The 26,445-nt window shown below is 41.7% G+C and overlaps 4 protein-coding genes across 9 annotated transcripts; 3 read left to right on the forward strand and 1 right to left on the reverse strand.

Annotated features, from left to right (window-relative positions):
* Nucleotides 1-371: 371 nt before the first annotated feature.
* Nucleotides 372-4,331, forward strand: LOC145864258 (protein regulator of cytokinesis 1-like). Of its 5 annotated transcripts, none has more exons than XM_082969667.1 (7): nt 372-503; nt 683-829; nt 1,093-1,203; nt 1,456-1,569; nt 2,815-3,003; nt 3,133-3,173; nt 3,794-4,331. In XM_082969667.1, exons 1-7 carry the CDS (start codon nt 387-389, stop codon nt 3,840-3,842), a joined length of 768 nt encoding a protein of 255 aa, XP_082825793.1. In that variant the 5' UTR covers nt 372-386; the 3' UTR covers nt 3,843-4,331. The 5 variants fall into 5 exon arrangements, with proteins under 5 accessions (XP_082825793.1, XP_082825795.1, XP_082825794.1 ...); XM_082969669.1 differs by having other exon boundaries at nt 2,815-2,926; XM_082969668.1 differs by lacking the exon at nt 3,133-3,173.
* Nucleotides 4,332-7,424: 3,093 nt separating this feature from the next.
* On the forward strand, nt 7,425-17,421 carry LOC106587701 (uncharacterized). Its single transcript, XM_014176295.3, has 12 exons — nt 7,425-7,641; nt 7,789-7,877; nt 8,078-8,196; nt 8,637-8,700; nt 8,958-9,103; nt 9,395-9,544; nt 13,296-13,463; nt 13,757-13,826; nt 14,118-14,196; nt 14,473-14,626; nt 14,874-14,978; nt 15,338-17,421. The coding sequence occupies exons 1-12, from the start codon at nt 7,535-7,537 to the stop codon at nt 15,368-15,370; spliced, it is 1,284 nt and encodes a 427-aa protein (XP_014031770.3). The 5' UTR covers nt 7,425-7,534; the 3' UTR covers nt 15,371-17,421.
* On the reverse strand, nt 15,752-19,908 carry LOC106587699 (methionyl-tRNA formyltransferase, mitochondrial). The gene is made up of 9 exons (XM_014176290.3): nt 19,386-19,908; nt 18,994-19,191; nt 18,524-18,646; nt 17,734-17,836; nt 17,413-17,488; nt 17,159-17,250; nt 16,863-16,941; nt 16,586-16,659; nt 15,752-16,384 (listed from the first exon to the last, which is right to left on the reverse strand). Exons 1-9 carry the CDS (start codon nt 19,643-19,645, stop codon nt 16,181-16,183), a joined length of 1,209 nt encoding a protein of 402 aa, XP_014031765.1. The 5' UTR covers nt 19,646-19,908; the 3' UTR covers nt 15,752-16,180.
* Nucleotides 19,909-19,990: 82 nt separating this feature from the next.
* Nucleotides 19,991-26,304, forward strand: LOC106587700 (uncharacterized). 2 transcript variants are annotated; one of them, XM_014176291.3, is made up of 7 exons: nt 19,991-20,211; nt 21,381-21,447; nt 22,284-22,350; nt 22,507-22,902; nt 23,329-23,457; nt 24,444-24,534; nt 24,934-26,304. In XM_014176291.3, exons 3-7 carry the CDS (start codon nt 22,311-22,313, stop codon nt 25,337-25,339), a joined length of 1,062 nt encoding a protein of 353 aa, XP_014031766.2. In that variant the 5' UTR covers nt 19,991-20,211; nt 21,381-21,447; nt 22,284-22,310; the 3' UTR covers nt 25,340-26,304. The 2 variants fall into 2 exon arrangements, with proteins under 2 accessions (XP_014031766.2, XP_014031768.2); XM_014176293.3 differs by having other exon boundaries at nt 20,193-20,211; nt 21,381-21,451.
* Nucleotides 26,305-26,445: the final 141 nt, after the last annotated feature.

The following is a 26,445-nucleotide window of genomic DNA, read 5'->3' on the forward strand; positions in this document are numbered from 1 at the left end:
GAGCTGAAGGTTCGAGTTGCCAAACGTCAGCCTCAACCTTAATGACTTGGAGAAGATCTGCAAAGAGGAGTGGGACAAAATCCCTCCTGAGATGTGTGCAAACCTGGTGGCCAACTACAAGAAACGTCTGACCTCTGTGATTGCCAAGAAGGTTTTTGCCACCAAGTACTAAGTCAGGTTTTGCAGAGGGGTCAAATACTTATTTCCCTCATTTAAAATGCAAATCAATATCTAACATTTTTTACATTCGTTTTTCTGGATTTTTTTGTTGTTATTCTGTCTCTCACTGTTCAAATAAACCTACCAGTAAAATTATAGACTGATCATTTCTTTGTCAGTGGGCAAACGTACGCAGACATCGACCTTAGGGGGTTTTAACCCTTGGCATGACCTTTTTATCCCCACAGGAAAAAGCCACAGACCCCTCCAGGTTCACCAACAGAGGAGGGAATCTGCTCAAAGAGGAGAAACAGAAAGCAGAGCTCCACAAAAGCCTGCCCAAGGTAAATCCTTTTGAAAAAGACAGTCTGTATTATTCCCTTGTTAGGGGGGTAGCTACTGTACATACAAACATGACAAGGCTCTGAGTTTTTTTTTACCAGCTGTACATAATGCTATATAAACACATACTATACTGTAAAACACTTGGCTATATCCCTATATGTTTGTTTTGTTTGTCCAGCTTGAGAAGAAGCTGAAGGCTCAGATTGATGTGTGGGAGCAGGGTCAGGCCAGGGAGTTCCTGGTGAATGGACAGAAGTTCCTGCAGTTTGTAGAGGAGCAGTGGGAGCTGCACCGCATCAAGAAAGAGAATGAGAAACTGGAGAGGGTAAAGACATGGCAACTCATTTGAGGGCAGAATCCTAACTTGAGAGATACAGTATTGGTCCTCTTTCCTTGACCCAGATCAAACCTAGTCCTGCACTAAGAAGCATGACCAAAGTGTTTTTCAGTCCAGGATTAGGTTTCATTTGGATCTGGGAAACCGGACCTATCATCATTTGTTACACACTTGTCTCAAGTTAGGGTTAGGTCTGTGTAGCTAAAAGCTTACTTTGTTACAATACTTTGATCTATATTTTATTGTAACAGCAACTGAAAAAGAGCAAGCAGATTGAGGTGGATATGCTGTATGGGACAGCTGTCCGGACGCCTACCAAAAGGAGATTCCTTGGCACAACTACCCCCAGCAAAACACGAAAGGTACCACTCCAGGAACGTTGCTGCTGCTCTTTCTAGCCTTCATACTCATGGAAAAATTGCATGGCCCAATCTTAGCCTGAGTATCCAGTCTGTTTCTGGACTGCCTACGTTTTTATAACAAAGGTGGCTAAAGCAGAAACAAGACTGGACACCCAGGCTAACACAATCACTGGCTTGTGTTTTAATGAGTTGCGCATTAATAACGTGAGCTTTTGGCATCACTAACTAACTCTGTCTGTGTGTTCTCTCCAGTTCAATGGCACCACCTCCAGCCTCTCTAGTGCCAACTCTAACAGCACCGTGCGCTCAGCCTATGGCGGAACTGTCTGCCACTCACCCTCCCGCCCCGCTCTGTCAGTCAACAAGGTCAATGCAGCATGTTTGCACAACAACTAACTACACTGAAAAAATATATAGAAATGCAACAATTTCAAAGATTTGACAGAGTTACAGTTCAGATAAGGAAATCAGTCAATTGAAATAAATGAATTAGGCAGTAGTCTATGGATTTCACATGACTGGCGATACAGATATGCATCTGTTGGACACCCTAGAAAAACACGCTGTTGTACACGTCGATCCAGAGCATCCCAAACATGCTCAGTGGGTGACATGTCTGGTAAGTATGCAGTCCATGGAAGAACTGGGACATTTTCAGCTTTTATGAATTGTGTACCGATTCTTGCAACATTATCTTGCTGAATGGCACGACAATCGTCACGGGATCTCTGCATTCAAATTGCCATCGATAAAATGCAATTGTGTTCGTTGTCTGTAGCTTATGCCTGCCATAACCCCACCTCCACCATGGGGCACTCTGATCACAACATTGACATCAGAAATCCACTCGCCCACACGACACCATACACACACACTGCCTGCCATCTACCCGGTACAGTTGAAACCAGGATTCATCCGTGAAGAGCACACTTCTCCAACGTGCCAGTGGCCATAGAAGGTGAGCATTTGTCCAATGAAGTCAGTTTCGATGCTGAACTGCAGTCTGGTCAAGACCCTGTGAAAAATCTGGATGTGGAGGTCCTGGGCTGGTGTGGTTACACATGGTCTGCGGTTGTGAGGCCGGTTGGACGTACTGCCAAATTCTCTAAAACGACGTTGGAGGCAGCTAATGGTAGAGAAATTAACATTAAATGATCTGGCAACAGCTCTGGTGGACATTCCTGCAGTCAGCATGCCAATTACCCGCTCCCTCAACATGAGGCATCGGTGGCATTGTGTTGTGTGACAGTTGTTTGAGAGAAATAAGCTTTTTGTACATGTGGACAATTTCTGGGATCTTTTATTTCAGCTCATGAAACATGGGACCGAAACTTTACATGTTGCGTTTATATTTTTGTTCAGTATACTTAGACGCTATTGAATTACTTTTCTCAATTTAGACCAGTCATTTGGTATGGGTAACATTCTTTGGCCAAACCCTGACATTCACTCAAAGCAAACCATCTGTTGCGTTTTCTGTTCCCAAGCTTGGAATACAAACTGATGCTCTGTTTCACCATTGTTGAAGTGATGGGGAAATGGAATATATCAGTTTGGATTCCAGGCTTGTTTTTCTCCTCATCCATCTTTTCTCTGTGTTCTCCCATCCAGGTCCCATCGGTACGGACCCCGGGTCGCAGTAAGCCCCCTCTTGCGGGACTGCAGGAGCGCAACAAGGAGAACATGGGCCTGGTGACCGGACTTGGAGTCCCTCTTCAGAGCGGTGGGTTTAAAACCCTGGCTAGTCCGCAGCATAACTTCAGCATTAACTCTGTCGCCAGCACTTATTCCGAGTTTGCGGTAATTTGTGTTTTTTCTGTGTCTTATTTTCCACATTTTACTGATTCTATGCAGCAACACACGGTCTAGCCATGAGGGGGGGGTTGAGTGGAGAATTGTGGCTAATTGATAAATGTATTCTGTTTTTAGACGGGCTTAATCAACACAGTAATCGAATCGGTTCAATCAAGGTTTGTTTGAATGTGTGACTTGCCTAAACTAAAACAATACACATCAAATAATTATTCCTGTATCCAAATATATGCATGTCATTAACCACTAAGATACATTCTTAAAATACTTCATCCCTGATTATGTTCAGATAACAGTAGTGTACCCTCTCTTGTTAGTGTGTCCTTCTGAGGCCTCTTAGGCTATGCTGTGTGTTGCTATTTACTGATGCAACCTTTTTTACAACCACACTCCTAATACCCTTTCTTCAGTCTTTCTCTGGCTGTCACTGTGGTTGTTTCTGCCTTTTTAAATGAAAATGTATTTGGGAAATGTGCAATTACCAGAATTGCATATTTTCTAGATTTGTGTTTATTTACTGTGAAATGAAAACTGAGGTAGTGTCCAATACTTTTTGTCGCTACTCAATTTGTTACCACTGCACCTTGGTAATGTTCATTAGGATATGCTGTAGCAAAATATTTTGCAGGAAAATTTGCATTTTCTAATTTAGATCATACCTCCCCATTATACTCTATTTTGTAAATATTTTTTAATGTTTCGTGCCTACTGAACACTAGCCTGTTAATGTTGGGTGGGAAGGGAATATCTATGCTTATCTCTGTACCTTTGTCCACAGCGAGACCTCTCCCAGGCCACTAACACCAAGAGCAAGCCAGACATACTGAACTCCACCATTGCTCACCTTTGACCCCGACACCAGATGACGCGGTTGGTTGAATGACATCCTGTGTTTGTGTCCCATCAAGTCCCCACCAGCTGTCATTTTAAAGTGGATCACTATACTTTTTTTTTTTATATATTATTGTCTGCATTTCTAAGTAAATTTAAGGTAATACTGTATGTATGTGTGTATATGTTGTCGAAATAAAAAAAACCTAAAGGTCATGTTATGAAATGTATCATATTGTAACAACCATTTTTTTTAAGCTCTAAAATAGCACGGATGACTGTTCCTTGTATGTAAGATGGAGCAGACAGTATTGCCTGCAATCTCGTGCTCCAGATGGTTTTGGTGAAAGAGGCTTGGGGGTAGCCAGTGTTCTTTCTTTCCTTTAAGCCAGGCTTTCACTATCTTATTATACTCAAAGCATACTGATCATGAATATTTTGCACGTTTTCTATTGTATATTAAATCATTTATTTTACACTCATGAGTTATGTGCCGTCATCTCTTTTTTTTTTTCCCCACAACTGTTGATTTTCTGTGTATGTACAGTACCCGTCAAACGTTTGGACACGCCTACTCATTCAAAGGTTTTTCTTTATTTTTACTATTTTCTACATTGTATAATAAGTGAAGACATCAACTATGAAATAACACATGGAATCATGTAGTAATCAAAAAATTGTTAAACATATCAAAATATATTTTAGATTATTCAAAGTAGCCACCCTTTGCCTTGATGACAGATTTGCACACTCTTGGCATTCTCTCATCTAGCTTCACCTGGAATGCTTTTCCAACAGTCTTGAAGGAGTTCCAACACACAGTACGCTGACCACTTGTTTGCTGCTTTTCCTTCACCCTGAGGTCCAACTCATCCCAAACACCTCAATTGGGTTGAGGTTGGGTGATTGGAGACCAGGTCATCTGGGTTTGGCCGGAGTAGGCCGTCATTGTAAATAAGAATTTGTTCTTAACTGACTTGCCTTGTTAAATACAAAAAAAAAAGAAATCTGATGCAGCACTCCATCACTCTCCTTCTTGGTCAAATAGGCCTTACACAGCCTGTAGGTTGGATCATTGTCCTGTTGAAAAACAAATGATCGTCCCACTAAGCGCAAACCAGATGGGATGGTGTATTGCTGCAGAATGCTGTGGTAGCCATGCTGGTTAAGTGGGCCTTGAATTCTAAATAAATCACTGACAGTGTCACCAGCAAAGCACCATCACACCACCTCCTCCATGCTTCATGGTGGGAACCACACATGCGGAGATCATCCGTTCACCTACTCGGTTGGAACCAAAAATCTCAAATTTGGACTCATCAGACCAAAGGACAGATTTCCACAGGTCTAATGTCCATTGCTCGTGTTTCTTGGCCCAAGCAAGTCTCTTCTTATTGGTGTCCTTTATTAGTGGTTTCTTTGCAGTAATTCTACCATGAAGGCCTGATTCACGCAGTCTCCTCTGAACAGTTGATGTTGAGATGTGTCTGTTACTTGAACTCTGTGAAGCATTTATTTGAGCTGCAATTTCTGGGGCTAACTCTAATGAACTTATCCTCTGCAGCAGAGGTAACTCTGGATCTTCCTTTCCTGTGGGGTACTCATGAGAGCCAGTTTTATCATAGCGCTTGATGGTTTTTGAGACTCCACTTGAAGAAACTTTAAAAGTTCTTGAAATTTTCCGGATTGATTGACCTTCATGTTTTAAAGTAACGATGGGCTGTCGTTTCACTTTGCTTATTTGAGCTGTTCTTGCCATAATATGGACTTGGTCTTTTACCAAATAGGGTCATCTTCTGTATACCAACCCGACCTTGCCACAACAGAACTGATTGGCTGAAACGCATTAAGAAGGAAAGAAATTCCACAAACTTTTAACAAGGCACACCTGTTAAATGAAATGAAGCTTTTGTTGTCATGTTGTGTTGCTACCATGCTGTGTTTTCATGTGTTGCTGCCATGCTACGTTGTCGTCTTTGGTCTCTCTTTATGTAGTGTTGTGTTGTCTCTCTTGTCGTGATGTGTGTTTTGTCCTATATTTTTATTTAATTTAATTATATTTTTAATCCCAGCCCCCATCCACGCAGGAAGCCTTTTTCCTTTTGGCAGGCCGTCATTGTAAATAAGATTTTGTTTTTAACTGACTTGCCTAATTAAATAAAAAAAAGCTGGTTGAGAGAATGCCAATATTGTGCAAAGCTGTCATTAAGGCAAAGGGTGGCTACTTTGAAAAATCTAAAATATATTTTGATTTGTTTAACACTTTTTTGGTTACTACATGATTCCATAGAAAACCCCTTGAATGAGTAGGTGTGTCCAAACTTTTGACTGGTACTGTAGGTCACTATGTAGATACACTTACAATTCAGTTCAGTTTCAAACATTCACTGACTTGAATGCCTGCAGTCTGTATGTTCCTCCTGGCAATTTTGAGATACAATGTCGAACAGTAGATCATATCAATCATATTGTTTTCTAGCACAAAGGCCGGCAGATGGCGATATTGAGTTTTATGTTTAAAAAGAAGTTTTTTCTTCTTTAATGTCCAAAGGCATTGTTTGCAGCTGGCTATAAACCTCTGGCCGGTTCATACATAAAAAATTCTCCATTCAGGCTGCAAAGGCGTCGATTTCCTCCTTAATTTGATGGTGAGAAGGTTTGATTTTTTAAATATATATATATATATATATATATATATATATATATATATATATATATATATATATATGCGTGTTTCATGGTGTTTCATAATATTCTTTATGAAACACCATTTTCCACCAACATGCTAGAGTGGCTAATGCTACTTCCTGACATTGCATCCCCTTTTTCAGCCAGCGGTAAACAACAGACTGCTGCAGCCTAAATGGCTAAAGGCGATATGCACATCTGGGACTAGCGTTCCTGGGTGTTATGCTGCGTTCATGTCATGTCGAAACTCGGGATCTGTGACTTAAAATTAAAGTTATTTGCGTAAAGCTTCCTATTGGTTGATTCTGTTACAAACCGAAGTGGGAAACTCAGGATCCGATTCTTCCGCCTAGGTTAGTAAGTGGAACATTTCAGAGTTTCCAACATCAGGGAACACTCATTAGCCACCCTAGCATGGTGGTTTAAAATTGTGTTTCATAAAGTACACATACCTTCCCTGTTTTTTTCCCCTGCGGCATTTTCGCCAATAAATCAAGTTAAGGAGGAAATGGACACCCTTGCAGCTTGAATGGAGAATATTTTATGTACAAACCTGTCCATGGGGGATACAAGTGTATATCTGGCTGCATCGTGATCTGCTGGCCTTGAGGTTAATTGTTCTCAATGTAATTTCGTTAATATATATATATATTTTTTTTAATGTAATCAACCATATCAAAATGAGAAAATGACTGTTCATTGTAATTCTAAATCTAGTCTAATCAACAAATACATTTCTATGCATTCATTCTTTGTCTCAAGTGTTATCTTTTTGCATAGCCTGTCAAAGGTTTGTCTCGGTTATGTTTTAGGTTGTTGTTATACCTTAGTGGTTTTATGTCGGGCAGAATTCGTGGAGTACCAACATCCGGTTGAAACAATTTGATTTTGTAGTTCAGAAGAAAACAATTCTGCCACACATCGGCAGGGACGGCAGCAGTAACAAGCTAGTTATGCACAACATTACTCTTACTACTATTTTCTGCATCGAATATTTTAAATGGATCACTTCGAGGAAGATTTAGTCGCTGCATTAAGAGAAATTGTCAAAGACGGAAACTGGCAATGTGTAGGAAAGAAGTGTGATTTTGACTCACCATGCACAAAGTAAACAGTCCAATTAGCTAGAATAGCAGCAGCTAGCTAGCTAACTGTTGATCTCCCCAATCTATATGATTTATACACATTAGCTGCCCATGTCTATTCTGAAAAGATGGTCTAACTTGGTGCATGACTTCTCTACGTTTCCCTAAGGCTGTACTCTGAGGATGGTGAACACATTGTCCTGGTTCACACAGAAGATGACAGATTCTGGGCTATGGATTCATCCTGTCCCCATGAAGGTACAAGTTAGCCTAATTGATGGCATGCAATTAATCACTCAGCACTATGCTATGGTAGCTTGCTGTTATGATGATTAATTCATAAACAACTACGTGGCTACAGGATAAACCAGAAGGATGAGAGTATGCTATAAGAAAGAAATGATCATGGTCACCATACTATGATGTCTTTCATCATTACAACCACCGTCTTGGCGCAGGAGGCCCTCTTGACCTCGGTGACATTGAGGACCTGGGAGATGGGAAGAGGGTGCTGGTCTGTCCCTGGCATCACTTTGACTTCTGCCTGGAGACAGGTGCCTCTTCCATGGGACTACAGGTAGAGAGAGATGGTCTCCAACAGAGCCTATTTATTCCTAGTATTGTAAATATATGTATTACCACCATCGGCTTCATAAAGAAGTCAATGTGGCATTTATGTGTGTGCTTGGGGGCGAGAGACAGGCATTTGGAGTTGCTTAGAGAAAGTACTCACACCCCTGAGACAATCAGGACATCTTGAATTTTGAACAAATTCTGTAATTTGTCTTTCACTTTGAGAATGTGTAGTCGGCTGTGTCGATCACAAGCGGATAAAACAATCTAATTGAATCCCTTTTTATATTTACATAAGGCATCTACATGTGACAACTTTGCAAGAGGTGTGAAGACATTCACTAGGCAATGTACATTGTGTTATTAGAATTTGGTCATTGAATAACAGCTTATTAATCAATAATACCATGAGACTAAAATGAAAGTTTGTTTTTCTGTCTACAGAACCAGGTGTATGAGGTCAGACTTGTCCAAGACATGATTTATATCAACACACAGAATGAGCTGTGTAAGTCCCATCCCAGAGATAGACACAACATCTAATGGTAAGGCGATAATATACCTAATGAACCATGTACACCAATCAAAGTTTTTTCTGACAATTACATAAAGGAAAGTACTGTAGCCTGGGAGACAGTCTGTTTCTGCAATCTTGCCATCTCCTTATGGAATTGTCATGCCAAACTTGTTGGCTTGATGATGAGCAGGCAAGAACACACAGATCTGAGAGTAGGCTAGTAGCTAAGATATTCTGTTCTGGCAAAGCTTTGAATGATGTTAAGTACATTAATAAGAGATCTCTTTTTGTCTCAGGTAAGTTGTCAGCAGATGATGTCGAGCCATCACCCTCTGAGGACACAATGTGCTTCTGGGCCACAAAGATCCTCTGCACACCGGACCCCAAAGAGAAGGCAAGCCCCATTCACACTAACCACCACACGAAGTGTTAAACTGGGAGGGAATGGAGTGTTGGGTTGTGTTCATTAGGCACCAAATGAAGAAAGAACATGACTGAAACAGGCAGAGACTCCCTGGACTTTCCATGGCAAAACATACAAAAATAGTTTTTGGTCGCATACACAGATTTGAAGATGTTATCGCAGGTGCAGCGAAATGCTTGTATTTGACTATAGTGTAACGTTGATGATTTGATCAACCCTGCATATCTCACTGGCTCACTGACTTTGATCCAATCCCTGTAGGTAGCCATGACGCTGGAGGTCCAGGAGAGGTGGAACAGTGGGGAGATAACAGAGGTGGGTCAGGCTACACCACCTGTCCAGCCAAGCAGGAAGGAGAACCTGACCGTACTGCAGCCGGGCAAAATCAAGCGTGGCAAAGGTGGCACACAGGTCAGTGTTAAGAACACCCTCTAATCACTCAGACCAGACAGGTTGGCAGTATGAACTAACAAGTTCGGAATCTCTGAAATCCTAAAAAAACCGAGCCTAAAATCCCATTGAACTATAGAGGGATTATTGTCTTTAGCACTGTATGTAAATTGTAGTCCTGCATCCTAAATAACAGGCTCTCTTCTCACTATCTAGAACTGTCTGGTCAGCTTGCTGATGAACAGAATGGCTTTAGGAAAGCCAGAGCATGTATAGAGCACATCTATACTGTCTCTACAGTGGTCCGGGCTAGAATTCAAGAGAGAGAACCAACTTTTGCCTGTTTTATTGATTTTAGGAAGGCTTTTGATGCAGTAAATATAGACCTAATTGCTTTTAGACTGGGGTAAATCCATTTGAATTCAATCACTTTTTGACAACTCCCTTTATTCAGGAGCATCTTGTGTCTCAACCGCGGACACAACACAAAAACCTCAGATGATGTAAAGTAGGGTATAAGCTACAACATATGCGAATATGAAAAGAATCAGAGTTTACGCGTTTTTACATAATTGACATTAAAGGTAATTTAAATATATATTTTTTAAATTTAGTTTGACAACCCTATTTGTTGTGAGCTTTTGAATTATATCAAACTCAACCGTTTATCTTTTCCAGTGATGATGACATGGATGTCTTATGGTATGGTGGGGTATGCAAAATGGGTCAACTTTGAGCACATCTTATCTCCTGAATGTTTTGGCGTTCAGGTCCAAAAAGTAACTTTCTGACCACTTCTTCTATGAGCAAACATATATGGAAAGTTTTGTTTAAATCAAAAGGGAAGCTGTCAAAAAGTGATTGAATTCATATGGATTTAACCACTAATTAAAATGGGAATTGATGGAAGATTCTCTGATGTTATCAAACCTCTTTATCTGGCTCCAGTTGCCTGTGTTCAGGTTAATGACCTGGTTTCCAGCCCCTTACTGTGTAAAGCAGGGAGACGTACTCTCACCCACTTTATTTACTCTATATGTTAATGATTTAGACCAAATGAAAAGGACCTTGGTTACTGTGCTTATTCTCAACTGTATCAATCCTGTGTGTGTCCAGTGATGGACTATGCTGCTGGGGTATGGGGATCCAAAGTACATACTAATTGTAACAATGTTCAAAACAGAGCAATCCGCTGCTTTCTTGGTGTGCATAAACTGACTCGAAACCTGGCCATCTGTGGAGATATGGGTTGCGAAGTTAGTTAAAAAGGTGACATGGTACGTCTATGGAACAGACTGATGAATATGCCAGAACGCAGAATCACAAAAAAAGGGTTTGACTGGGACCTAGATAATTACCTATTTTTTTGTGAAACTGATTTGCAGTTCATATTCAGGAACAAATTACCATGTGGTGTTAACCAAATCAAGGACAAGCTTTTTCTGATCCACAAGGAAAAATGGGCAGCTGATATATGGTTTAAACCTAAAAACTTAGAACATACTGTCATCAAATAGAACTATATCCCTGAGCCATATGTCCTCCTGAACCTAACAAAAAGCCAAAGGTCAGTTTGTGCTCAACTTCCATCCGGCCCTCTCCCTCTGGCTTAGAGAAGGGTAGATTTAACACAGTGCCTGAAGAGGGGATAATTTGTCTACTGTGTTGGGAAATCAAAAACAAAATCCATTTAGTGTTTTATAGCCCTTTGTATGACGATCTGAGACATGTTATTTTCTGTAAAAGTGTTTGGTTCTAACCCTGAAGTATTCTGGTTACGGGACAAGCAGGGGCTTGAATTTTGTTTCAGGCAGAGTGTTTGAGATTGCTCAGTTTGTTTACACTGCCTGGAGAAGGAGAAATGTACTCTTTGTGTAGTGTACTGTTTGTGTAGTGTGGCTAGATGGTAGCTGTACTGTTTGTGTAGGTGTGGCTAGATGGTAGCTGAACTGTTTGTGTAGTGGGGTTAGATGGTAGCTGTACTGTTTGTAATTTACTGTTTGTGTAGTGGGGCTAGATGGTAGCTGTACTGTTTGTGTAGTGGGGCTAGATGGTAGCTGTACTGTTTGTAATTTACTGTTTGTGTAGTGGGGCTAGATGGTAGCTGTACTGTTTGTGTAGTGGGGCTAGATGGTAGCTGTACTGTTTGTAATTTACTATTTGTGTAGTGGGGCTAGATGGTAGCTGAACTGTTTGTGTAGTCTGGCTAGATGGTAGCTGTACTGTTTGTGTAGTCTGGCTAGATGGTAGCTGTACTGTTTGTGTAGTGGGGCTAGATGGTAGCTGTACTGTTTGTAATTTACTGTTTGTGTAGTCTGGCTAGATGGTAGCTGTACTGTTTGTGTAGTGGGGCTAGATGGTAGCTGTACTGTTTGTAATTTACTGTTTGTGTAGTCTGGCTAGATGGTAGCTGTACTGTTTGTGTAGTGGGGCTAGATGGTAGCTGTACTGTTTGTGTAGTGGGGCTAGATGGTAGCTGTACTGTTTGTGTAGTCTGGCTAGATGGTAGCTGTACTGTTTGTAATTTACTGTTTGTGTAGTGGGGCTAGATGGTAGCTGTACTGTTTGTAATTTACTGTTTGTGTAGTCTGGCTAGATGGTAGCTGTACTGTTTGTGTAGTGGGGCTAGATGGTAGCTGTACTGTTTGTGTAGTGGGGCTAGATGGTAGCTGTACTGTTTGTAATTTACTGTTTGTGTAGTGGGGCTAGATGGTAGCTGTACTGTTTGTGTACTGTTTGTGTAGTGGGGCTAGATGGTAGCTGTACTGTTTGTGTACTGTTTGTGTAGTGGGGCTAGATGGTAGCTGTACTTGCCATGATTATTGTACAGTATATGCATATAATTTGTACAATCTTATTTTGTTTAGAGTACAAGGAAAATGGTACTGTGTTTAGTAGTGTCTTGTAAGCCCATGTGGGCTGGGCGCCAGTAGATACTTAAATAAATCACAATCAATCATGTAGCCTAACAAATAGAAGACTAGACATGACTGAATGACGATAGAGACAGGTAATGGTACTGTTGAGAAAAAGGAGGGAACATATCCCATGCCAGTATTGAACTACACAACCCCTAGATTACCAAAATGGGCATGCTAACTACACACTGTCGCAATAAAATAATCTCTTCGGAAGTCAAATCAAAGTTTATTTGTCACTTGCAGAGGATACAACAGGTGTGAAACAGTACAGTGACATGCTTACTTGCAAGCTCTTTCCCAACAATGCAGTATTCAATATAAAGGTAAGAGAAATAATACGAAGGAAAAACAGAAGAAGAAAAACTAGATTGTAAACTCTATAGAGGATCAGTACCAGCACCATCATTTCAATGTGCAGGGATACTGGAGTAGTTGAGCTAGATGGGTCAGCAGGGGTAAAAGTGACTGTCAGCAGTATAAATCATAGAATACATAGTAGCAGCAGCGTAAATGGTGTGTGTGCATGTGTGATGTGTGTGGCATTAGCATTCGTTGTCATGGTATTAGCATTCGTTGTCATGGTATTAGCATTCATTGTCATGCCATTAGTACATATAGTACGGACGAGGCTATATTTACATTACATTTACATTTACATTACAGTCATTTAGCAGACGCTCTTATCCAGAGCGACTTACAGTAGTGAATGCAAACATTTTATACATTTCATTTCATGCATTGTTTTTGTACTGGCCCCCCGTGGGAACTGCAATTGCTATAGAACTGCAACATTCCATGCTTCATCAATGATGATTGATATGAGCGTGTGTGTTTACTATGTGTCTGACCAGGCTAGCAGGATAGCCCTCCTCCACTCCCTGGCTAACATAGAGCAGTGGGCTATAGACCTGTCCTGGGACGTCATCGCTCGCTTCTCATCGGTCAGACTGGACACTGGAGAGCCCCTGCCCCACCAGTTCTTCAGCGACTTTGTCAAAGTGGCCGGAGACGAGGCCAAGGTCAGTGTCCTAACATATATTTAATTCATGTGGTCTGTTATGTGTTGTTTTAAGTATAGTTCACTTTCTGAAGTTTCAGCTTATTGTTTTAAAACAAGCTGAAACAAAAAAGTGGAATAATCCATATTATATGTCTGTACTTCAGATATTGATAGTCCAAGTATGTTTATATTTGTATAATACTGCAAGGCAGTGTTCCTCAAGGAGGATTAAAAGTGGTAGTACTGTATCAATTGTGAGTAGTGGATGGACTGTTACCCTGGGAATACAATGAATTTCTACTGTTCCAACAGCATTATCACTTACTAGAGACGAGGATCACAGAACTCGACAGCTTCTTTGGCGCGTTACCTGTTCATAATGGTGGGTGGTTCGCTGGCTTCTCCAGACTAAGGCCGGGGTTCAATCCGATCTCTTTTGTAGACAATGCGTCTTTGGAAAGGCAATGTTCCCCGTGTTTGTGGAGATCGAAATCAGAGTAAACACTGCATATGTTGACTCAATCGGAAATGAACTTTTAAGTATCAAGCGTGCTATAATGCAGATTGGATTGAATCCTGGCCTAACTATTAATATCATCACAGTTGGTTTTCTGAAAAAATACATGACATTTTCAGTGCACCCAGTGTAAGTTGAGCTTCCTCGTCTCCACAGGACTGTGGCAGTCAGCAACAGATACGTCCCACGACCTTCTGGCGAGGCTAGCCATTGTGCATATGGTACATGAAGCCAGGTACAGCATTCACCTGAATTACAACACCAACAGAATATGATGATGTTATCAGTGCAGTGGAAACATTATGGTCCCTATTACCTTGACACATCTTCTAATACACCCATGGGGTTCACATTATCTGAAAGGCTTGGATAGGTGTGAGAAATTTCACTCCTCCTTGGCCACAAATAACCACAGGGTGGCTAAAACAAAAACTTGGTGAAATTCTTGGCTTTTCTAATTGACTGGGCTCCGGGAAAGTACATCTACCTAACTCCCTCTCTCTCCTGCAAGGGGCCTGGATGTGCACCCCCAGACCCTCTCCCGCTTCGCTGCCCAGGGGGACTGCAGCTCTGTGGAGGTGCTGGAGGTTATCTACCGGGATGACATCACTCACGTGGCCGCCGGGCTCCGCTGGTTCACCTACATCTGTTCACAGGAAGAACGGGTATGGCTATAAGGAGGCCATTATTTAACTAGTTTAGTAGACTGAACAGTACAAATAGTTGCCTCTTTATAATGCACATTGTTGAAGAAATGTTTCAAATAAAATCACTGCCACATTACAATTGGGTTTATGGTAAATGTAGTAAATCACTGGCCTGGTTGCTGCAGCTGTGCCTCATCTAAAATTACATCCAAAAGCGTAATACATTCTAGTAGCTAATATTCAGCTTTCCTGATGCTCTTTTTAGGATTGCTTATCTACTTTCCATGACTTGGTGAAGCAGCACTTCAAAGGTTACCTGAAGCCTCCTTTTAGCACAGAGGGTAGGAAGACAGCAGGGATGACAGAGGAGGTATGATGACACCCTAAACACATTCACACTAGCTAACGGCAGCTGGCTTTATGACTAAAAGGAAACATGCAGTCTAAATCAGTGTTTCCCAACCCTCTCTTAACCACCAGGCATTTTTGTTCTACCACTTCACTGATACATCCTTATCACTAATGAACTAATTAGCCTACCAAGCACTTGATTAGTTGAATCAACAGGGCTAAAATAAAAGATGTAATCCTGAGGGGGTTGAACAACACTGGTCTAATTCACACCCACTTTATCAAGTTAAATGAATAAATACATTTCCTTCAATGTTTTGTTTAAAACTTAAGTCAGTGAAATGCTACAATTCTGAACTTTCTTTCTCTCTTCCATAGTGGTACGTGCCTCTTGTAAAGCCTCCCAGTTAACAGACAATGTCCCCGAGACCAGCATGCCGTGACAAACACAGCTGCTGCGTCCCAGCGGGTGGGGGAAGCAGTTTCACACCAAATCTCATAACACCTGGATAAAGGTCAAACTGTTACTATTATAAAGGTTTAAACTCAAACATGTCAGTAGCCGTATCAATGTGGTATTGCAATCTAATATCTGAGCCCAATGTAGATGACGTGGCATTCGATCATTGGTTAATTTGTGCAGCGCGACTGCAATGTAGTCGGCCTGGAACGGCACCATTTAGTCCCCTGGGAAGAGTACGTCTCTACAACAGACCCCACCATCTCTACAACTGTGATAAATATTACAAAGTCCAATGCATAATATGGTAATGATAATGACAAAGGCAACAGAACCTTGTAAATGTTTATTTATGCAAATACAACTCAGTTATTTTGGTAGTCTAACAGGTTTGAGGGTTTTGCATTCAACAACAAACTACTCACTCACACACAACAGCCTCTCCATGATATCACTATTATTACATTCATGTGTTCCATAGGCTATCAGGAAATAGTTTCCAGTAGGCGTAAAACAAGAGAAAACCTTTTTGAAACAGAGGGTACTACCTGGACTTGAACAATAAGAAATGCTCATTTTTAGTTTCTGTTTCAAAATGTTTTGCCACTGTGTTTCCTGCTGAACACTACTCTTGTGTGTACTCTTAAATATGTTGTCTTAAAACAGACAGTATAGATCCTTAATTTTTTACAGGAAATGCATCTAATCAAATAACATTAAAGTAGGTTGTTGTTTTGTGTTTAATTCATCATCATGGTGTTTTAATGCACAACGTGTAGCTGTGTCAATGAGTTCTCCTCTCCAGCTGAATGTAATTCAGTCCTGTCTCTGTTACTGTGGAACAGGCACTCCTGCTTGGGGGGGCCAGGTCTGTTCTGGAAGCTCTGATGGAGATATCCGTTGTAGAAGTCTGCTGCCGACAGTCTCTTCTTCAGCATCACTGCCTTGAATCCCACCCAGCCATCCTTGACAACCGAACACACAGTGTTTGTCATTTTTTTTAATGGGATCCATCAAGTTAATTATTTGTATTATGCCATGATACATCAGGAAGTGAATAATTTTTTATTAATATTAGACATATTTCAATAAGACAAAAATGGAAGTGTTTTGACATAATAGTAAACCATGGAAAGTGTCAAGGATGAAAAGCCTGGCTCACGCACCTTACAACAGACAGCCAAGGTGTTGGATTCTTTCTGATAACTCATAGATCCTGGCACAGGGATCCTCCCTCGACCTGTCATTAAAACAATCACAACCTTTCTCAACCGAAAATATTCAAAACGGATGTTACCAGACATTGTCTTCGCAGCGTGTGGACTCAAGCACTACTGCTGCCGATCCACACAGCTACTTACCACTAGCTGACTGAGTCAACCACCATCTACCACCAAGCAGTGTTGGAAACAATGAAGAGTCCTGATTAAAAGAGGAAATTACCTGATAGAGAAATGTTGCATTTGCCAGCAAAGTCCAGCAGCTTTATGGTCTTGCCCATCCAAATTGTTCTCAATGGGATCTAATGAGAGAGAAGAGGGCATTATTTTAACACTCCTGGACAATGTGTGTTTAGAGGCCGGTCACAGTAAATCAAGGTCATGTTGAGTATGCACAAAATTAGAAAATCACTTTGAAACCGATGCGGAACGGCCTGAAATCACCCAATAAGACTGCTCACTTTAGTTTTACGTTTTCTAGTTTCGTGCCAACTGAACATGACTGGTCTGTCTTATTACCCGGGATGCGATGGCACGAAACAGGCGGTCGATCTGGACACAGGTCTGCTCCTCCCATACGATCCAGCTCATCGATGTGCTGATTTTAGGGGCTGTTGAGAAGAGTCAACTCTAAGCTGAGGCATGAATGGGTGCTTAGAAAGTACACACAGCTTTCACCCTCCTGTAAGTTGCAATTCTTGCTGATTGTTTATCATTCAAATTGTAATTACTACTAGCATCAAATGTCTGGTTCAGTAAATAAATGTTCTTACCTAAAGTGGCACCGTCTTGAGCTTGCTCCCTTCGGTTTGTGATTCTCTCTGGAAGTGTCCTTAATGTGTCAATCAACTGTTCAAGCAAAATAATAAAGGTCCCATATAAGAGGGCTTACATTAACCATGACTGGTTTCTGACAAGCCTTTTCAAATGGATTGAGCTCTGTGGATGTACGTCCCAAATGAGTGAGCTCAAATCACACCCTATTCCCCATGTAGTGCACTACATTTGACCAACAGAGTCACATAAGACTCGAGCCACGTAGTACATTGGATGGGAATAGGGTGCTAGAACTACACAGTGTGAAGTGCACTCACCAGCTGGGCTCCCTTGGTGGCCAGAGTAGCTCCTAGCTGGTCAGCTGTGAAGTTGTCTGGGACCTGGTAGATCTCCTGGTGAAGAATGGGACCCACATCAAACCTGTAACAGAGACCAGACACACACCGATGTTTACTGGAACACAGAGACACACCGATGTTTACTGGAACACAGAGACACACTGCGGTTTACTGGAACACAGAGACACACTGCGGTTTACTGGAACACAGAGACACACTGCGGTTTACTGGAACACAGAGACACACTGCGGTTTACTGGAACACAGAGACACACTGCGGTTTACTGGAACACAGAGACACACTGCGGTTTACTGGAACAGACACAATGAGGTTTACTGTAACACAGATCAGAGATAGACTGAGGTGCAAAGGAATAGCAGTATGTGCTTTGACAGTGAATACAGTAGTAGAGTACACTATTATATATAGGCCTATTGCAATCTGGTGGCCTCTGGATTCTTTATTGTCCAGTTTCCTGGACCCAGATAAAGTTGTCCTGTACAGAACTATAACACATGCTCAATGGGGAAAATCACCATTAAAATGGCTTTTCAGTCCAGGATTAGGTTGGGAAACCATCCCTAAATATGTATTTGAACAAACAACCATCTGCTAATGTCATCCCTCACTTTTGCTTGTCAATAGTAGGTCCATGTTACTGGCAGATGACTGGTCCCTTTCATGACTCACCCTTCCTCCCTCAGCACCATGAGGAAAGGGAGAAAGGAAAGGAGGGAAGGGGACAAAGTAGCCGGTCACGTTAGCCTACCTCTTTGGTCGTATCTGCATGACGCTGACCCCGGTGATAGTGTCTCCGTGTAGGATGGTGTGGAACACTGGGGCGGGGCCGCGCCATCTGGGGAGAAGGCTGGGGTGGACATTCAGGATCCCACTGGAATAGAGGCAACAGACACACATGCTGCAACTCTCACAATCAAACAGATTGGACACCGTCAGGGTTTGACTCTTGGGAGGTGTTCATAAGATTGACACTTCTTGGGGAGTCTGCTGCTTGTGTAGCTGATATGGAACATAATAGCTACCATGGAGCAAGTGATGTCGCCCGCCCTGAGATCGACAAGTACATTCTGGGTCAGTGGTAATGACAATGCTTCTTTTGGTGGCGAGTCAGAGTGTTGTGTGCAGGTCCCTGGTTTGCATCCAGCTCGGGGCACACAGGGACAGAAGCTATAATGTTACACTTGTATTGCATGAGTCAATTTCAGAGAAGTTACTCACCATGGAAACTGGTTGATAAGTCCTTCCCGAAGCAAGCAGCCAAATGACACCACCACCCCGACATCGAACCGCCCTTGAAGATCCCCGAGAGGCCAGACATGAACGGGCAGTTTGTTTTGATCAGCAAACTTCTTCACAGGGACGTCATTGGATAGTGTGACAACCTCAAGTGATTCCACAACTCGGTCATTGGAGTCCCTGCGACAAATAATGACAGCAAACAACTGACATTAGGCGACGAGAAGTTACTCTAGCCTGGTCTCAGATCTGTTCGGACTGTTGCTCCAACTCTTATGAGACAGCACAAACAGATATGGGACCAGGTTAAAGTTACTCACTGCAAAGACTCTCCTCTTTTCTCACTGGCATGTAAATTGTTGTGGGTGTCATACCTAGACGCAGAGAGCAGCTTGAGGGATTCTACAGCAAAATCATCTGTCCCAAAGAAAAGGACCCTCCAAGGTGGTTCTGTTGATAAGTAGTTCCTAGTGGCAAATAGGCGGGTCTTGCCAGGGACTTGTCCACAACGTCTATGTTTCTCCGGCGTTCTTTTGACCCACACGCCAACAGATGCATGCCTCTGGGTGCAATAATTGCAAAAGCCATGGAGTATTTTCAGACCCATTACTTTTGCCTTGACATTGTTCCACATCTTCTGTCATTGGTCGGGCGGGCATCTACCAATGCCACCAGTGTCAAAATTAGCTAGCAATGCTCGACTCCAATATCGCTAGTTTATTCGTCAAGACAAGCTCAACAAATTACACGAGGGCCCCTCTAGAATTAAGATTTATTCGTGTGACACGCTTAATGAATATTGTCCAACATTTAGCTTGATTAATGTCAGCTATAACGTTAAGGTATTTCTACATACGGGCGCCGCCATGTTTTTTCTTGACATACACCATGTTTCCGGTTCTAACGAAAATAGTTCTCCCTTCGTTTGATCAGACACTTTTAGTTCCGACTAGACAGTGACGCCTTGATCACACCGATAGTATACCTAGCGCAAAATAGAACGCAGCATCATCTGGATATACGTGCAACATTCACCTTCTGCTACCATTTCTGTCAACTCGTCTACGCATACTATGTTTAGCACCACATAGAACGCAATGCAACTGCCGTTGGAATGAATGTACTTCTGGGGTCCCGGAATGAAGGGCACTGTCAGTGTGATCGAGGCGTGAGTCCCTAAGAAGAGGCCTGTGCAGAGAGGTATATTATGTAGTCCAAACCTTCAGAGATAATCAAGTTCTCTCCCATGGAACTAAACTGTTTATTTGAGGTTATGTATTTTCCTCACAGAGAAGGGATATTATAAATGTAAATAATTGACTTTATTCCAACCACAACCAATGGGACTCCCTAAAAACACACCACTTTGAAACAACTATGACCAGAAGTTACTTTTCATTGCAGGTTATGATATGAGAGCATTTTCACTAACCCAAACCCTTTTCCTAACTTTAATCTAATTATCCTAACCTGCTATGTTGATTCTCCTTACCTGCTGTGTAAATTCTCCTAACCTGCTACAGAAAAGTCACTTCTGGTCGTAGCTGTATCGAAGTAGTGTGTTTTTAGGGAATCTTCACAACCAACCAACAAAATGATTTGTTATTTGAGTATCCTCATCCTGTTGATTTTTAAAGTGTTGGCAAATAATGTCTTTGTGTTCACAAAACAGTTTAACTCAGTCACTTAAAAGGCCAGCCTACTTCTTTCTCCTCTGCTAAGGTATGGTAGATGACCTGGAGGTCATTTACCTTTAACTGTAAAACATACTTGCCATAAAGATATAAAAATCTCTTGTTTAACAGACAGATATCACGACAGTTCCACATGTGCCAGATGTTTGACTAAACACAGACTGTTTTCCTCCCATGTCTACAAACTGCAATGGCAAGGCCCCAGCAAGGCTAACTAAACAGTAACCAAGCAACCCTGGTCACTGACCTTGTCGATGCAAGGATAATGAGTTTAAAAGCTTGAGCACAGGATCGATTCCATTCCATTGAGTTAGGAGAAGATTGTAATGAAGTAGGCCCAGTTATGGTGCAGTACACTAGGCAGTAGTTTACAGTAGCCTAATGAAGCATTCACAACTTCTTATCAATGAGAAAGAAAAGACTGCCATCACTATAAGGAGGCTGTTTCACCTGTCTCAAAATTTCTCTCTAGAAATAACATCCCCAACTACTTCCAGACTATGCATTCTTTAATAAATGAAGAACACAGTGCACCACATAAAAAGTCCCCATATCCCCAGCTATAAAGGGAATATTTACAGATGCCATATAGCCATAATCAAGAGACTCAATGAACCAATCTCCTCCCACATGCACTTTGGAAAGCCTCTCCTCTGCGTTGTGAATGTTCAACAGGTACAATCATGTTCCCCACTGCACTACCTCCCTTCTCCGAGTCAGGCTGTGAGAGAAACAGCCCCTGGTAAGTGAGTAAATTGTTTTCATTACTTTAAAGCTACTGTCTGCAATTGGTACATCCATTTTTTTACTTTTAAATTAAAGATATATAGCTATTGGTTAGGAGGACTTGTAGTGTATAATTATTTATTTGGATTGTTAACGCTTATAGCAACTTTTATTGATAGGATGTTTGGATCATAATTAATAGGATCATTGGGGTAACAAGATTGATAACAATCAGCTTTTGATGTGTACTGTACACACAGAGAGTCAACCATTAGATTGTCTACATTTACATTTGAATTTGTTTATGGGATAGGAGTATGTTTCGATTTAACCTCTAACATTTTATTGGCGCCTCGCTATCGGCCATAAAAGTGCAATGATGAACAACTTTTCTAAATAGTTTACTCGATGATGAGTATTTCTCTTCAGGACCAAATATTGTAGCCTAATACACACTATTACAGTACGTAATGGAATATACATGTACATAATGGAATTAGCAAGGTACAATGCCTCTACATACTTTCAACATTGTTTTGAGTGTAGAGATGGAATTGCGACACAAAGAAGGCAGTGCTTTGGATAAACTCTCAGTTTATAAGGTGGATGTGTATGTTTCCCTTTGGTCCACGAATTCAACACAGACTTATGCTTTGTTTTTGACGGTTAAGAAGCCCAGTAGAAATGTGTGCTGGATACTACCATCCCAGGAATACTACCATAAAACTTTCTAATCTGAACCAAGCCATAATAAAAGTTACATTTACATAACTATGATTATTATTATGTGTAAGTGTTGATCTTGTATTCTTGATTAAGGGAATACATTGTCATTCTGATTTATGTCAACAGTCATTGCAGATTTCATCCACTTCAGACATGTTACGTGTGTGGATCAAACTCTGTCTCCTCTTGCCAGGTAATGCTATCCCTTCACACGTACACCTTTCACTGAAACATCAAAAATCCCCTGATTCATTTTGCCATAAAACCACAACAACAAGTGGAAGCATGTTTTTGATTTGTCATAACACTACGCTCACTACAATGCATGTCCACTATACTGCACTTCCAGGGGTAAGTAGCTTCATGATCCACAACACCCTCCACAGCCTGTGCTTGGAGGACTTCCCCAAGACGGGCCTGGTGCAGCTGAATAAATGCAACCTGGACTCAGTTCTCCAGCAGTGGATCTGGAGGGACCAGAGTCTCCTGGAGCGTGTGGGGACCTCCAGGTGCCTGTCGGCCCACCACTCTAACCCCATCCAGACTGTACCCTGTGAGGGGGTAGAGGATGGGGGACACAGGGGTGATGGGGGGCTGCGGTGGGGGTGTGAGTTGAACAGGCTGATCAGTCAGAACAGTTCTCTGGAGCTCTCCACAGACGGAAAACGACTGACGCTGTCCCACAGGAGCAAGCAGACCAAGTGGAGGTCTCTGGATGAGGGGGATATATGCCAGGAGAGGCTCAGTAAGTGATTGTTGTTATCTCAATAGTTTTTTAATCGCTTAATTTACATTTAAATTCACTGATTGTGTAACAAATCCTCATGGCATGAAATTGGATCTTTGTGTAAATTGACTTACATGAGTGAAGCTCTAGAATGAGCCAAATAAGCACTCAAGATGTTGAAAATAATGTAACATTTTCATCTCCTTTTGAATGATTGACTTCATCACAAGTTAGCAGTTGTTAGATTGTGGCTTTGTGTGAATTGATACAGTATGGGCCTCTCAAACCTAGGCTAGAAGATATTAACTCAATGTCCTTCCACAATAGTCCCTCAGTCCACCTTGGCCACATGATGCCATTATGGCCACCATTTTGTCCGCATAAAAACTAACACAGAGGATGGTGATGCAATATGTGTTTGTATATTTGTATTGGCACCTGCAGGATCCAAAAGGGCATCGAGCGATCCCGATGAGTTTGAGGTGAAACCTGCGGAAGAGCAGAAAGCGGGGCCTCCTGGTATGACCGATGAACAGAAAGAATTCCTCAGATGGTTCTATCGCACTGAGGACCGTAAGTGCTGCTCTTTACAAAGATATTGTACCTTTTTCCCACTACCGAGCTGAGCCAAACTGAGCTAAGCTGTTCTGTGCCTTGCTGGAAAGGACAATGTGGAAGGAAAATAGCCAAGCCAGCACAGTACAGATAAGGTTGGCATGATAGTGTGAAAAGGGTATTATTAGTGTTGTATTAGGTTAATGTTGTTTCAGGGTAGCGAGCTGATCCATGGCCATTGTTTAGGAAATTACAAGTAAAATAGATATGATTGGATTGTTCTTAAGTAAGCTATTTGATATGACAGCTCCATTATGTTATCCAGCTCCATTACGTTATCCAGCTCCATTATGTTATTCAGCTCCATTATGTTATTCAGCTCCATTACGTTATCCAGCTCCATTACGTTATCCAGCTCCATTATGTTATTCAGCTCCATTATGTTATTCAGCTCCATTATGTTATTCAGCTCCATTACGTTATCCAGCTCCATTACGTTATCCAGCTCCATTATGTTATTCAGCTCCATTATGGTATTCAGCTCCATTACGTTATCCAGCTCCATTACGTTATCCAGCTCCATTACGTTATTCAGCTCCATTATGTTATTCAGCTCCATTGCGTTATCCAGCTCCATTGCGTTATCCAGCTCCATTGCGTTATCCAGCTCCATTACGTTATCCTACTGAGCAGTTTGTTCTTACAATATATACTCAGTTGATCAGTTTTCACTTTTCATGGCACTGTAGTGCTGGTGGTGTCATTTATGTGATCTGATCCCAAAGCCTCCATAAAGGGATTGGTTATAGGGAAGCACTTTTTCTCTTAGTCAGATTTACATGGTAGTAAACTTTTATTCCCGCCAAGACTCCAAGTCTGTAAAAAAAAAAGCTGTTAAGTGCACACTTGGTCCAAGTTCCAATGATCACCTCTGAAATTTCCTGTAGGGTTATAACGGTGGGAAGAATTTCCGCAGTTACAACTGTGTGTTTTTGTCATCACAGCAACTCCCTGGAAGTTTGCGATGCTGGGTCTGTCCTTCGCTGCCAGTCTGCTGGGCTGTCTGCTTCTGGGAATGGGCTCCATGGCGAACAAGTAAGCCCCTATCTGACACTAACTCAACTTAAGTAGACTAATGTCTACCCACTCAACTCAAAAATACTAATGTAATACACTGTAATTCTAATCAAGAAATATCCCATGTGTCTTCAATTATGAAACATGGTGTGGTGAAGATACTTATGGTCAACAACAGTAAATGATCCAAACAAAGTGTTCATCCCAAATAACACCCTAGCCTTATGGCCCCTGGTCAAAAGTAGTGCACTATGTATGGAATAGGGTTCCATTTGGGATGGAACCAAAGGCTCTGTGGAACCTAAATACAGGATCTGTTATGGAAGAAAACAAAAGCAATCGCCATATTTGTGCGTGCTGGTCTGGCCATCTTCATTTACACCACAGTGACTACATTTCCCATCATCCTCCACACAGAAACAGGAGTAAGATAGCCAAGTACAAGGCGGCGGCTCTGGCCATGAAGCCGGAGGCGGAAGAACTACAGGTCATCGTCACGGAAGTTAGAGGTCAAAGAACTAACTCAGAGGTCAAACCCGTCAACAGCACTTCTGTCCAGGTCAGTATGAACCAATCTGAGATCCCAGTGAGCCAGGCCAAGCCCCTCCAGGACAACGGGGAGGTAGAGGGGCTCAAACCGGGGGACATTGTGGTGACCTGGAATGACGGGAACGTGTCCAGCCTTTACCCCGAGCCTGAGGGGGAAGTGGAGGTGTTGGCGGAGGTAGAGAAAGAGGAGGTGTTGAAGAAAGAGGAGGTGGTTGAGGTGGTGGAGGAGGTAGAGAAAGAGGAGGCAGCGGAGGGAGTGGTGGTAGAGGGATGAAGGAGAGAGATATAACAGCCACGTTTCTCATTACTGCTCCTCCGCAGAGGCAGAACAGAAACTCCTATTTACTTAGGCATAACTGTCATTTGAAGTTGTTTTATTTTTACCTGTAACTTAAACAACCACTGTCTGTTTAATTACTGTAATGCCCTTTTTACACTACTTTGCTGAGTCAGACCGTACTGTGCTGGCTCAGATATTTTATTGGTGGATGCGTAACCATGCCAGCGCAGTACAGCTTGACTTGGCTCAGTAGTGTGAAAAGGGTATATAACTACTACAAATAATGCTGTGTACAAGATGTGCAGTATCACAGTAATCATTCACAAGTACTTTCTTGGTTGCAGTTTCAGCAATGCTTGGAATATACATCTACTGTAAACATTGCTGGCCGTCGAAACATCGCAACCAACTATTTGGGATACCAAATAGTTTGTAAATGTTGTTTTTTGGTCGTGAAGAAGTGCAACGTGTTGTTTATAGTGTAGTGAAAAGTTTTCCTATGTCACTTGACAGTATGTAGGAACACTTATAAACCATGTGTCATAAGCTATTCAAGTTTAGTGTACTTGGGAAGCACTAAAAGGCAACTAAACATGGTCTGAGATAACATTAAGATTGGAAGATCAAACTTCTCTTTATACATCTCTTTTGTAATTTTATTTGTAAAGTCATTTTAGTTATAATGCTGGACACCAGGAAGATTAGCCGACGTCATGGCATCAGCTAATGGGGATCCTAATATAATCCAAACTCAAATTATCTTGCTGTGAGTATAGTGGAAAGCTCTTGTGAGAGAGTATTCACATATAGATATTTTGGACAGAAAACACAATTCAGTTGGTTAACTTTTGTCATCATACCACCTCTCCATATGTAAGATAGATTTTCATTGTGTTATAAAAGCATTCCACCAATTGCAGTATTTACAATAAGGAAATAAAACTGTTCATATCAAAATAGTTCTGTTTTGTAATTTTGGTTGGGATGGCATTAGCATACAATAGTATAAAAATGTGTTTTAAGTTACAAAAAATGCAACAGTTGTTACACTGATGAGCCTGAGGAGGGTGCCCACAACTCGTGAAATCGATGTATATATG

This window comes from Salmo salar, chromosome 26 (genome assembly GCF_965601325.2).
Source record: "Salmo salar chromosome 26, fSalSal1, whole genome shotgun sequence".
Lineage (NCBI taxonomy): Eukaryota > Metazoa > Chordata > Actinopteri > Salmoniformes > Salmonidae > Salmo > Salmo salar.

Bases quoted from the DNA above. Each gene is read 5' to 3' on its own strand.
- LOC145864258 (XM_082969667.1), top strand. From the start codon at position 387: ATGACCTTTTTATCCCCACAGGAAAAAGCCACAGACCCCTCCAGGTTC. The intron at 504-682 runs GTAAATCCTTTT...TTGTTTGTCCAG, and splicing joins TCCACAAAAGCCTGCCCAAG to CTTGAGAAGAAGCTGAAGGC. The intron at 3,174-3,793 runs GTTTGTTTGAAT...CTTTGTCCACAG, and splicing joins ATCGAATCGGTTCAATCAAG to CGAGACCTCTCCCAGGCCAC.
- LOC106587701 (XM_014176295.3), top strand. From the start codon at position 7,535: ATGGATCACTTCGAGGAAGATTTAGTCGCTGCATTAAGAGAAATTGTC. The intron at 9,104-9,394 runs GCAAGCCCCATT...CAATCCCTGTAG, and splicing joins CACCGGACCCCAAAGAGAAG to GTAGCCATGACGCTGGAGGT. The intron at 14,979-15,337 runs GTATGATGACAC...TCTCTTCCATAG, and splicing joins CAGCAGGGATGACAGAGGAG to TGGTACGTGCCTCTTGTAAA.
- LOC106587699 (XM_014176290.3), bottom strand. From the start codon at position 19,645: ATGTGGAACAATGTCAAGGCAAAAGTAATGGGTCTGAAAATACTCCAT. The intron at 19,192-19,385 runs GTATGACACCCA...TATTTGTCGCAG, and splicing joins AAGCTGCTCTCTGCGTCTAG to GGACTCCAATGACCGAGTTG. The intron at 16,385-16,585 runs GTGCGTGAGCCA...TCGGTTGTCAAG, and splicing joins CCTTGGCTGTCTGTTGTAAG to GATGGCTGGGTGGGATTCAA.
- LOC106587700 (XM_014176291.3), top strand. From the start codon at position 22,311: ATGTTACGTGTGTGGATCAAACTCTGTCTCCTCTTGCCAG. The intron at 22,351-22,506 runs GTAATGCTATCC...CTGCACTTCCAG, and splicing joins ACTCTGTCTCCTCTTGCCAG to GGGTAAGTAGCTTCATGATC. The intron at 24,535-24,933 runs GTAAGCCCCTAT...TCCTCCACACAG, and splicing joins ATGGGCTCCATGGCGAACAA to AAACAGGAGTAAGATAGCCA.